General features: G+C 39.0%; 1 protein-coding gene across 1 annotated transcript; it reads left to right on the forward strand.

The window, feature by feature from the left end:
- The first annotated feature begins 670 nt into the window (after positions 1-670).
- On the forward strand, positions 671-12884 carry wasb (WASP actin nucleation promoting factor b). The gene is given in 11 exon segments (XM_034218214.1): positions 671-936; positions 1647-1787; positions 5144-5230; positions 5329-5425; positions 5848-5877; positions 5969-6004; positions 7476-7662; positions 9073-9247; positions 10054-10614; positions 11301-11403; positions 11490-12884. Coding segments are annotated over 11 exon segments (1578 nt in total). The 5' UTR covers positions 671-834; the 3' UTR covers positions 11549-12884.
- The last annotated feature ends 743 nt before the right edge of the window (positions 12885-13627 follow it).

A 13627-nucleotide genomic window follows, 5' to 3' on the forward strand; every position in this document is an offset into this window, starting at 1 on the left:
TTCTTTATTTGGACCCGTAGATTTGTTTTGCAGATAAAAGACAAAAGGATCTTGCAAGTCTCTTCAGTGAGAATGTCACAAAATGATTTGAAAAGAAAAGCTAGTCAAAATTTAAAAAAAGAAATGACTTTTTTAAAAGGGAAGTGACATTTAAAAAAAGGGCACATTCTAAGAAAAAAGGCATATTTAGAATACCTTTATTCGTCCCACAGAGGGGAAATGTACATTTGTTACAGCAAGTAAAGAAAAAAGATAACTTAGTATTAATTCAGAAGCATGCATGAACATTTTAAAGATAAAAGTAAACAAATATTACTATTTACAATTTACAAAATACACATCCAGTACCGTAACAGTTTTGACAACACTGCTACTGTGACAAAATTATTTAAATAAAGTCTTTATCTGTCTATTTATCTATCTATCAAAAAACATTTAAAACCCACAAATACAAACATGAGCAATCCACAAAGGTAATATATAAATAGGCATTACAACTGTGTGACACTACTACAACTACTTTGTGTAATAATTCACTAAAGTGGTTGTAAAATGAATGCAGTCACAGCATTAGAAGCCATAGTGCACTGCCTCTCTCTGAAAATGGAAGTCACACATTCATTCGTGCTCCTGCGTCTGAGAGAAAGAAGAAAAGTGGGGGTTAGAGAAGTGCGGTTGTCCGCTTCCTGCTTTCAGTTGATGTGTGCGCAGAACAGAGAAGAGAAACTTCCTTGACTATAGAGCTCAGTATTCTGAACAGAGGACGACTGTCTTTTTTTTGTTTCTTTAAATGCTGTACACATTCACTTGAGACAAGCTGGGAGATTTATCAGCATGAGCCGTGGATCTAAAACTAAATCGGAGGGTGCCAGGAGCTCTCTGCTGAGCCAACAGGAGAATGAGAAGTGTGAGGAGCTAATGGGCAGAAGATGTGCTGTAAGTTAAAGCAAACTGGGGAAGGGGGGGGGTCCCACCTGCTGTATTTCTCTTGACTTGTGTACTACCTGATACAGAATTTGTCGTGCAAGTGGAAAGGAGTGGCCGTCCAAGATAATACAGGTTCTTCTGGTTGTTCCATATAGTAATGTTGTCTCAGCCCTTAAGGCTCTTGGATATCCTGAGTTTGAATGTGCGCTGTGGATTTATTTAATGAAGTTTATTTGAATTCCAGTCGATTTATTTAATGACATTTATTTTAATTCCAGTCTTACTTTGACATATGTTTCCGTCACAAGACTGTGAACATGCAGTTTAAAATGTATTGCTGACATTAGGTCATCAGAAAAGAGGAGGTAGCTGTAGCAGGAAATGGTGGCTGAACCATTTCCTCCTCTGGTGTCAGAATTAGACTCTAGTGTTGTTTAGTCTTACAGTAGAGCAGAAGTTGGCTTTGTTCCTGACTTTGTTTAAGCCACTGAAGTAAGCACTGTCAGTGAGCCGCAACACATTGACTCTAGCTGCATATTTCGTATGCTATCTGTGCATGCAAATTTAAGAGCAGCACAGCACTTTAAAAAAGTTGTTGTTTGAACAAGTGAATGCACGGAAGTAGATCCTCACCACACATTTACATGAGCTGCAATAAAAGTGTCCTATCAGATCTTATGTGTTTTGTAATGCATGTTTTATCTCTTTTGTGTGTTCAGTCCATGGCCACTGCAGTCGCCCAGCTGTTCATGGCTCTGCCTCACAGCCCCTCGGTGTGGAGCCTGCAGCAAACGGGAGTCGTGTGCTTCATCAAAGACAACCCTCAGCGCTCCTACTTCATACGGATGTTTGATATGAAGGTAACCTCACTGACACAGGTGTCATTTAAGCTGGGGAAGCTGGGGGAAACACTTTTTTAAATGGCCAATATAGTCCCAACCACTTTTCTAAAGTACATCTTGTTGAAAAGGTTCTGAATTTATTTTATTCAAGAAAGTATAAATGAACATCATGCACTATAATACACACCAAACATTGACATTGGTGTACACAGGTACACTTACAGATACAAATAAAGTGTAAAATAAATATAAAGAAAATAGTAAGGAAGTAAACAAAAGTGAATGATTAGGCGAAATATTTATCAAATTCAATATTTTTTAAATTTCTAATCATTGTTGTAATTCTAAGTAAAGATGTGTAAACATGTGGTTAAGAGTCAGTCCATTTCTTCACGGGAAATGTATACATTTAGTTGTATTAACATTTTTCTATCAAATCCATCGCCTTAAAGGTTTATAAAAAAGTCCTCATCCTGAAGTTGTATCGTTTGTCCCGTTTTTCTTTTTAGAAAATATTCAAAACAGACAAATTACAAATTGTTTCTACTGTTCAAACTTGTTGGTGTATTTCCGGAGACCCAAATGTGACACAGTTAACATCAGTGAACTTTAAATATAAAATAGAAAGAGCTTCCGCTTTGCAGCAGCAGGGCCCAGGCGCTAAACTAGTTGCCAACTAAATTAAATAATGTAACACATGATTGACACAGTTTATTTTAGTCTAAGGTTAACATTATGCTTTTATTTGTTTATGCTGTAAGCTGTTGAGTTGGGTGTACAGCATTGAAATCAAAGCCATGTCTGCAGACGTCTTTAGGTGTTAATATCAGAAAATAGCCTATATGATACTGCGTGTGGGGGACTCACTATAGTTTGTTTTGTTTATCTGAAAAGTGTCCCCATCCTTTTTCTAAACAAAATGATCTCAGACTTCACTGCCATTGTACCAAGAGCTTGTTGTATGATTGCACTAAAGTATTTTGGCCCTTTTCAAACTAATTTAAGTCAAAAGTTTTTATGTAAAAATGATATCCTGTCTAAACATCAGTCAGGCTTCAGAAAGCAACATAGCACCATCACTGCGACAATGAAAGTGGTGAATGACATTACGAGTATTTTAGATAATAAGCAGAGTTGTGCAGCTCTATTTATTGACCTTTCCAAAGCGTTTGATACCGTCGATCATCGCATCTTAAAGCAGAGGCTACTCAGTATCGGCATATCCAGCCATGCAGTGGGTTGGTTTGTGAACTACCTCTCTGAAAGGTCCCAATGTGTTCACTTTGATGGGCTGTCTTCTGAGTGGTTAAACATTGCTAATGGTGTTCCTCAAGGTTCTGTTTTAGGACCACTTTTATTCTCCATATATATCAACAGTTTAGGTGAAAATGTGGATGAAGCTACTTTACATTTTTATGCGGACGATACCGTGATGTACTGTGCAGGTCCCTCCATTAAGGAGGCTGGTGTTAAATTACAGGCTGTTTTTAACATTATTCAGACTCAGCTCTCTGAACTTAAGCTTCTTTTAAATGTTGATAAAACCAAGGTAATGCTATTTTCTAAAGCTAAAAAGACACCAGAGCCTGTTTTGGATATTGTTACTATGCAAGGACAATTACTTGAAGTGGTTACCTGTTACAAATACCTTGGTATATGGCTTGATGATTGTCTTACTTTTAAACTTCATGTCAATAACCTGCTTAAAAAGCTGAGGGTTAGGCTAGGTTTCTTTTTCAGAAACAAGTCCTGTTTCTCTTTTGAAGCCAGGAAAAGGCTCTGTGACCTTTTTACCTGTGCTGGACTATGGTGATTTGTTGTATATGAATGCACCTGCCCATTGCCTGATCAAGTTAGATGCCGCCTATCACAGCGCACTGAGACTTGTCACAAATTGTAAAGCACTTACTCATCACTGTACCCTATATGCCAAGGCAGGTCTGTCATCACTTACTGTAAAGAGGCTCAGTCATTGGTACACGTTTATTTATAAAGCTTTGTTGGTTAAACTCCCGTATTATATCTGCTCTCTGATAACACAGAGAGTTGCAAGCAGCTATTGTCTGAGATCGCATGATGTAGTATTGTTAGATGTGCCAAGAGCAAGGACTGTCTTAGGTAAGACAGCTTTTATGTGCGCAGCTCCACTTGCTTGGAACAATCTTCAGCAAGAATTGAAACTGAGCAATCTCATTCCTCTGCATGTTTTAAAGCTAGGCTAAATGAAATGCTCGTTGATACTATGGACACTTGTAAATGTCTATAACTATGTAAATGTATCCTGTAAATATAATGTATGATGTCCTTTATTGCTTTATGTTTCATGTGGAACCTATATGCTGCAGGTCTCCCTTGAAAAAGAGATCTATGATCTCAATGGGACCAATCTGGTTAAATAAAGGTTTGAAATTAAATGAAATCAAATTACATTTTATTTATATAACCCAATGTCACAATACACATTTGTGTTTGCTCAATGGCATAACATCAACATTTGCAAGTAAACGTATAGCCCTAGCATGCCTTTCAACTAAACGCCTCGTTCTTATGAACTGGAAAGCCAGAAAGCCCAACTGCTTGAATTTCAATAGATGGCTGGAGGACTTCCTAAACATCTTAAGTATGGAAGAAGCTGCTTTCTCCCTGTGACATTTGGTTAAGCCAGACAACAGCCTTTGGGATAAGATAAGGGCTTTCCTGGACTCAAACCATCTCGGCTGCCAACAATAAATATAATAATATATATTAATAAATAAATATAAATAAAGAGAAAGGAGCTATGAAGAAACAGAAAAATAACGGTAATAATAATGAAAGAAGTGAAATTAAATGGGAAATGGGTGAATAGGTGAATTAATCATAAGAGAAAGAGATGTGTGTGTATATGTACATATGTATATATTTATTTATTTATTTATCTATTTATTTACCTATTAAACAATGACGCAAATGATGTATAAATATGCATACATCAAATGTAACTGACACTGTAATCCCCCTACCCCCCACCCTTCATGTTATGTCCTGTCCTACTTGTGATGTGTGTGAGCCATGTCCTTGTCCGTGTGTTTTTGTCTTTTGAAAATGTTTAATAACATATAAATATATATATATTTTTTTTTTTAAAACACATTTGTGTCAGTGGGCTTTACAGATAAAAAAAACATGACTGACAATAAAAAAATAAATAATAATAAATAAAATGAAACGAAATAAAAGGCATAAACCCAATAAATATACAAATAAATAAAATACCATAAAATATTGGACCGAGGAGGACGCTCTGTATGGAGAAGCCTGAAACCAGCACCAAATCGCTCGCATCTTTCCTGAGTATTATTATTGAAGGACTTAAACATGTTTTTTTTCCACAGCTGGGGAGGATGGTTTGGGAGCAGGAGATCTACAACCAGATAGTTTACTCCTCACCACAACCGTTCTTTCACACCTTCGAAGCGGATGTAAGCACACCCTCATTTTCCACCAGGTGCACTGCAATTTTCGTCTTTTAAACCGTCACAATTATTTAACATATTTGTTTGTTCTTTGCGCGACGCAGGACTGTCAAGTGGGACTAAACTTTTCGATGCAACAGGAAGCAGAAGACTTCCGACACGCTGTGGATGACAAAATCAACCAGAGAAACACTCGTCAAGGTCAGTGAGGTCACAGAGACCTCTTTCATGTGTATTTTAAGCATGAAATGAATACAACAATTCAATATGCAATATGTGTTTATTCGTTGTTGGGCTCATTGCAATACGATCCTGCAAAATAAAAGCTTTAATCAATTTTAATGAGGCTATGTTTTGCAAAAATCTGACACATTTTACAAGTGAGTCCTTATCAAGAAGCCTCCTGCAGAGACTTACATTAAACAGAAATTGTTAAATATTCTCATATCATTATGGAAAATATAGGAAATGCTAATGAGTTGATTCATAATTGTGAATTAAAATTAATAAACATTCTTATTGAACAAACGTTTTTTTAGGATGTTTTAGAAGAATGAAAAACATTGTTATGGTGTTTTTAATGTGTCCCAAAATGGTTTCTCTCACCTGCTTGTTATTGACAGTTAAGAAGCAGCGCCCCCCGCCCCCAAGTGGTAAGACAACACTACATTTCACATCTGCACAATTTCATTTACATATGTGGCAAACAATAAACGGTTTCCTTCCTGTTTCCTGTCTCTGCAGATAGAGGTAACCTGCCTCGAGTCCCCATTGAAAAAGGTACGTTAAACTCATCTGTAACTGTTACTACCACCAACAATCAGTGGTGGAGAGTAACTAAGTACATTTACTAAATGTTGAGATACTTATGTACTTTATGTTCATATTATGCTACTTTATACTCTTACTCCATGTTAAAAATAAAGACCTTTTTGAACATTAAAGCAGGTAAACATGTCACAGTAGAGACACAACATACAAATATTAACCTGAAAATGAGCATAATAGGGCTCCTTCAAGTCACCTATTGTGCAAAATCCACTTTTTCATGTCTTTTATAGATAAGATAGATACATAAACATGTGTCCCCTCTGTGTAAAGAGATTCTGAAAGTTTCAAGAAAAAAGATTCTCTCACTTTTTGTCCTGATCCATTTCTATAAAAACCTGTCTGAAAATGAGCTGATCAGATTTTGGCCACTTTATGATGTCATAACGATGTGTTGTCTTGTGTAACCATTAGCCAATCACCAACCAAGGTACCCCCCCCCCTACCTTATCACCTGAATCTCCTCCTAGAGCACCATTAGGCGCTTTCACACCGGATTACTTTCCCCCGCACTTCTACCTTTTAGTTCCGATAGTTCCTGGGATTTTGCGTTCACACCAAAAAGAGAACTTAGTTCATGAGAACTTTTCCCCCCATCCCCAGGTACTTTCCTCGGGAGAAAAAAGTTCAAATTTCTGATTGGCTGGGCGAATTGAAAACCACGCCCTGTAAAACTCTGAAAAGTTTTGTGAAGCCGCCATTTTATTTGCTTGCATTAGCATTATTAGCATTAGCCCAGCGCACCAACGGAGAGAGACTAACTTATGGCAACACAAAATAAAACATGGGAGCGGTGGAGATGAGGAAGTGTCTGCGCTTCTAGAGATTTGCTCGGAAGGCTTCAGTAGAAGCTGCTGGGAGTCCCAGCAGCTTCTACTGAAGCCAGTCCCCAACTCCGGGGACTTCTGGCCGGGGACTTCGGGTGGCAGTATACGCCGTGAAGTTGTTTGCGGCCTGCCAGTAAACCCAAAGCAGAAGAAGAAGAAGTGACGTCAGCGGCTTCATTTGCCTAATCCTCTCCCAGGGAACTTATTCCGGTGTGAACGCGATCTGCTCTTTAGTTCCATGGGGGAACTAAGTGCTGGGAACTAAGTGCGGCAAAGTACTTGGTATGAAAGCGGCTATGGTGTTCTTTTTAACCAAATCTCTCTCAGAGCGGCGTGGGGAGTGGCTCCTTATTTTCATCTAAAGTAACAGACAGAGAATCAGCACTTTTGAAACAGGGCTGAAACAGAGGGGATTATGGGTAATGCTACAATGATCTGTTTGGTATTTCGAGCCAAACACTTCAGAGACATGTTTTGTATATATCTGAGACCTATAATATATTGATGAAAAACAGTATAATAGGGGACCTTTAAAGTAAAACATCTAAAGAATAATAAGCCTACACCATCCTTAACGTCTGTCTCTCCTCCTGAAGCGTCCCCAGGCGGCCATGGTGCTCTCCAGATGGCCACAGTGGACATCCAGAACCCGGACATCCATTCCTCTCGGTACCGCGCGATGCCTCCTTCTGCTGTTTCCTTAGGCCTAAAGAAGGACAAGAAGAAAGGAAAGAAGGCCCCCAAACTCTCCAAAGCAGACATTGGGGCCCCCAGTGGATTTAAGTGAGTGTTTTAGCAGATGGATGTGTTGCCTTAATGTCGAAAGGGACTAAGTGTGTTTACTCATGTGCTGAACTTGAGAACAATTTTATGGTGTTTGTAATTTACATTAATATGTCCATTCCCTGCTTCTCTACATTTCTACTCCACTACAACCCCAGGGCAAACGTTTTTATTTTTACTCTACTTAATGCAGTGTTTATCAAACTTGTTCATACCAAGGACCACTTAACCAATAAAAAAACACTCGCGGACCACCTAACTCCACAAATATCGAAAATCACATCGTTTTTCTAGAACAGATTAGAAATCGCCTGAAAATGGTACAAACGAGTGCCAACATGTGTGACGAAGGTGTTGCACTGGGCTATATCATGCAATTGAAAGTGAAACTTAAGCTCGCTCCATTGCGGAGATATCTCTGCAAACTCAAATGTATTTATTTATTTCAAATGTGAAATGTTACCAATATACTCACGGACCACTAGGGGGTGCTCACGGACCACCAGTGGACCACACTTTGAGAAGCACTGACTTAATGTATTCAATAACTTTAGTTACTTTACACAAAAATATAACAGATTATTTATCATCTATGTTATTCTTATGGGTTATGATAAACCTAACTGATCCCTTGGTGAAATTCATAAGCTACCCAGTAATAGCTTTTAAATAAATACAATTTAATAAGCATCTAAGGTTCTTCTTTAACGGGTGCAACATTGAAGTGATGACGACTTAAATGCATCAATAATCAAGCTTATTATAATAAAAGCCATTTGTTATTTTCATGGGCTGTTATTTTTATTTTTTTATTTAACCTTTATTTAACCATAAAAGCATTGAGGTAGAATCTCATTTTCAATGCTGACCTGGCCAAGAAGGCAGCAACGTTACACATAACACAAACATATAAAATACAGAGGACATAACTAAGACGAAAAGCAGTCACTACATTGAGCACATTAGGACAGTAAGAAAGGTCTTCAGACAACTTCAATTTAAAACATGCTATTGAGACAAGTGCCGTCAGTTTGAGGCGTGATTGAAGGTCATTCCAAGACCAAGGACCATAATAGAAAAGACTCCTTTTTCCAGCCTCAGTCCGCACAGCGTACCTGGAACCGTATCCAGGCTCTGGATCTGAGGTTGTGAGAGTCACAAACTGGAGCAGATCTGGCACATATGTACAGTGGAAGCTTACCTAAAATGGCTTTATACATTAATAAAAACCAATGTATACAGAAGGGGGTTTTATTGACACTGATAGACACACTTTGGAAATACACATTTTATTCAAGAGAAAGCACCTCATCTTCCACTGGATGTCAGGCAGGGAAGTTTGGTAAATATCTAGAGAGGAGCTCATTTTACAATATTTGTAAAATGGTCTGTTTGTTCCCCCCCTGTCAGGCATGTTGGTCATGTGGGCTGGGATCCGAACAACATCGACCCTGATATGTGGAAGCTGCTCTCTCAGGCCGGGATCAGTGCGGACGCGATGAACGACGAACAGACGTCGCAGATGGTTCTCAACGTCATCGAGCAGTCCGGAGGCATGGAGGCCGTCAAAAGGAGATGAACAGAGGTAAGACTCACTCTCAATCAGTTTGAGACTCACTCAGATTACACTTAAACTTCTATGTCAGACTGCAAAGGAATTCATTGAGTATATAAAAAACGTTCTGTCTGTTGTAAAACTTGTTGGCGGTAAAATCTGTTAATGGTGAAAACTGTAAGGGGTCCATCAGAATCAGAAACACGTTTATTTGTATTATAAATAGTGCATATAAAGACAGTCTGTGAATCACTAATTCATCCTGTGAACAAGGCAAAGGTGAAAAGGAGTTATGTTGAGAGTAATTTGCAGGCTTAGAAGTGCGTCCAACACATGACTTATATTTATAGGTTATTGAAAGATCTCCCTCAGGAATTTTGCAAAAAGTAAGATCTTTCATGAACACACGTTTTTGAAACTTACATGTTTTGCTCAGCAAGATAATCTCCACATATTACTACCACCTTCATTCATTTCTGAAGGAAAAACCTAAAAACATTAGGCGATAAAGGAACATCACAGTCACACGACTTCATGTCACCACCGGCTAATGTTCGACTGGTTGGAGATTAGCCAGTAGATAATTTTCTGACCTATTTTATGTCGTAGAACAAAATGTGAACATATCTTGTGTTAAACATAGACTTTATTTCAGGCGTCTAACCAAGAACACATACAAAAAAAACGTTGACTTTAAGAATGGGGAACCAGAAGTGGTAAATGTCTAACTTTAACTTTTAGATGTTGTTTAACTCGACAAACGGAAATGTAATGTTCCTCATTATTAATCTTACTGTCACCACTTGCTAATATCATTTATTTTCTAAACTAAATAGTGACTCATATCTTGTTGCCCTCCAGGTGGACCCCCCCCTCCTCCGCCTGGCAGGCAGGGGCCCCTCCCTCCGGTCCCGGGCCTCGGGGCCCCGGCGCCTCCACCTGCTCGGAGCCGCTCCGGCGCCCTGCCTCCTGTCCCAGGACACTCACCCCACTCTTCTCCTGGACGTGGAGCCCTACCACCCCCCCCTCCTTCATCAAACAGAGGCGGACCTCCACCTCCTCCACCCTCACACTCTGCTCCCTCTCACTTCCCCTCACCTCCTCCCTGTCACGGCCCCCCATCAATCCCCTCTCACAGCCTGCCTCCTCCTCCACCATCCGGCGCACATCGCTCCATGCCACCTCCTCCTGTCCCATCTACACCCAACAGAGGGGGAGGCGGAGGGCCTCCTCCTCCTCCTCCTCCACCACCTCCACCTCCCTCTTCAAATGCCCCTCCTCCTCCTCCTCTTTCCAGTGTAAAACCATCAACACCAGCTTCTGCAGCCGGAGGAGGAGGAGAAGAGCCCCGAGGAGCTTTGCTGGATCAGATCCGACTGGGGAAGAAGCTCAAAAATGTAAAACAAACTTATTTCTCTTAAAATATTTTTGCTATAATACACAATTCTTGATTTGAATCAGGCATATTCAAAGGGGCCCTATTATGCTCATTTTCAGGTTCATATCAGTATGTAGTATCTCTACTGGGTCTCCATGCTTTAATGTTCAAAAGCTCTTTATTTTTCTCATACTGCCTGTGCTGCAGCACCTCTTTTCACCCTCTGTCTGAAACCAGAGTCCAGTCTGCTCTGATTGGTTAGCTGGCCAGCTCTATTGTGATTGGTTAACTGCTAAGAGATGTCCCGCCCCCCTTAGCCTATCACAAAGTTTTGGAGGGATAGCCAATAGAAGCGTGAGTGTAACATAGTGATGTCCCTAGGTTCCTGTCAACAAAGGAGTCCAATGGAGGCCTTTCAGGCAGCGGGGGGGGGGGGGATGAGAAAGTGAACAAACGCATTTTAGCCTTTGCAGACCATTTACTTGCACAAACACCTATATAACCCCTTATATAGGGCCCCTTTAAAACTGTGCTTGGTAGGGCTGCACGACAAAGCATGTAACAAATAATCTGCCTCCTGCGATTTGATTTTTTCACTTAAGGCACCAATATTTGGATTTGTACTTAGTTTCAATGAATTGTTCTGCCCTAGTGCCTCTACATGTGAAGCAGATGTTCAAACGCTGTCCTCTTGTCTTGTTGCAGGTGATAGACAGTCCTGACGCAGCTCCAGCGGACTCCAATGATGGCATCGTTGGTGCTCTCATGATGGTCATGCAGAAGAGGAGTAAAGCCATCCATTCCTCTGGTAAATATCACAATATCATCACGGCATGGAGCCAAGAGGGCCATAAAAAAGGTCTCATATATATTAACATATGTCCTTTTTTTCAGATGAAAGTGAAGATGAGGGAGGAGATGAAGACGAGGATGACGATGAGTGGGATGACTAGTTTCAGGATTTTGAATTTATGTAAACATTTGAATTACAATACTGGTACATGTTTGTTGTTAAGTTATGATTGGTTAAAGGTTTAATATGCAGCATTTTCATATTAAAAGAAAACACATATAGTCTACAAATAAAAATGACCCCTCTCAATCCTCTCTTATGTCAAACTAGCAGTTTGTGGCAGTGTTTGACCCTGCTGCCCTCTGCCTGTATTATCTCTGTTCTTTTTTGTTGTTGGGATATTTCTAGGTTAAAAAAAAGTGTGCGGCTTTTTCTCATTCCCAGGTTTTCAAATACAGATACTGGGACAACAGAAAGCCTTTTGCAGGTATATAAAGTTGTGGCGAACAAGTCGTTACATCCCTGTTCGTTTTTAAGTACGCAAGCGTTTATCATGTCTTTCTGTCCTCTGTTGTGTTCTAGTTTGATTCAACACACACACAAACACACACACACACACACACACACACACACAGAAAAATAACTTGGCACGAAGAGAGGAGTTGGTACAGCAGGCATTTAAAAGAGTGCTTCAGAGCTGTCAACTTGATATGTCGACCTGCATCATTGTATTTTATCATGCTCTGTTAGATGAGCATAACAGTATTCATGACAACATATATTTGTACTTCTTAATTTAATTCGCAACGGGGCGTTAAGACTCAAGAATGTGTCACGCTGAAAAGATATTCCGACAAGGGACAATCTTGTGAAAACAAATAATAATTTAAAATGGATTAAAGAAAACTTGAAAGAAACGGCTTTATTATGGTATTTCATAGATGACACGTATTATGAAGCTTATGGTATTTTGTTGTTGTTGACGTGTTACGCAAAGTGTGTGCTAAACTATCAACATTTTATTAACAAGCTCTAATGGCATGGACGGTTTAATTTGCATCGTTTGTCTCTTGTTTCTGTGGTCATACAGTACCTGATGACCACATTACTTTTTTGCGGAAACCGGAAGCTTTTTCACGTCCTCCTGCATGGATCCAACTATTTACTATATCATTTTTGTCATATGGATTTTGTCATTTTACTATGTTTTTTCATTTGGAAAAAACAAAATCCATTGCAAATCTGTCCGTTCTGGGAGAGGGACCCCTCCTCCTTTCCTTTTTCTGAAATCTCTTCCATTTCTCTGCCGTTATTGTGGGTTTCCTTTTGAGGAGTTTTTTTATTTTGCATTGCAAGGGTCTAAGGACAGAGGGTGCTGTATGCTGTACGGTCTGTAAAGACCCCTGAGACAAATGTGTAATTTGTGATCCATAAATAAAAACGTTATTACTGTAAAACAATATTTTATTCTGCATAAAGTTTTCATCATTCAATAAGCTTTGTTGGTTCCAGATAGATTGGATTTGCCAATAAAATTGCAATTGAGAGCCAATTATGATAATAACTTTGCATATGTGTTAAGTGTTCTGCCAGCTTCAATTATGACATTCATAAGCCATTCAAAATAAACAGTCAATTTTAAAGATTTGCAACAACTGTAAGTTTCAAACGTATTTTTTTCAGTCTATGTGTAAGGCAAGGCAAGGCAAGGCAAGGCAAGTTTATTTATATAGCACTTTTCAACACAAGGCTATTCAAAGTGCTTTACAAAAAATGAAAGACATTAAGAAAATGGCATTTAAAATCAGTCATTAAAAAGAAAAGCTAATAAAATAAACATTAAAAGAAAAAATACATGGATAAAAGTTACAGTGCAGTCTAAGATATGAATTGTTCAACTAAACATTAAAAGAAAAAGTACATGGATAAAAGTTACAGTGCAGTCTAAGATATGAATTGTTCAACTAAACATTAAAAGAAAAAGTACATGGATAAAAGTTACAGTGCAGTCTAAGATATGAATAGTTCAATTAAAAGCATCGACAAAAAGAAAAGTAAGTGTAAGTATGAGACCGTTTATCACTAAAGGAATCTCTGAAACCAGAAGCCAAACAGAACTACATTTAATAGAGATTGGAGAGAATAGAGAGGGGTTCAGGAAGTAGCGTATTTAGGTTTTTAAAAAGGACTATTTTTAGATTTTAGATCCACACTGACTCCATTCCAGAAGGTGGCGCTA

The sequence above is a fragment of the Gymnodraco acuticeps genome, unplaced genomic scaffold, assembly GCF_902827175.1.
Source record: "Gymnodraco acuticeps unplaced genomic scaffold, fGymAcu1.1, whole genome shotgun sequence".
Taxonomy (NCBI): Eukaryota; Metazoa; Chordata; class Actinopteri; order Perciformes; family Bathydraconidae; genus Gymnodraco; species Gymnodraco acuticeps.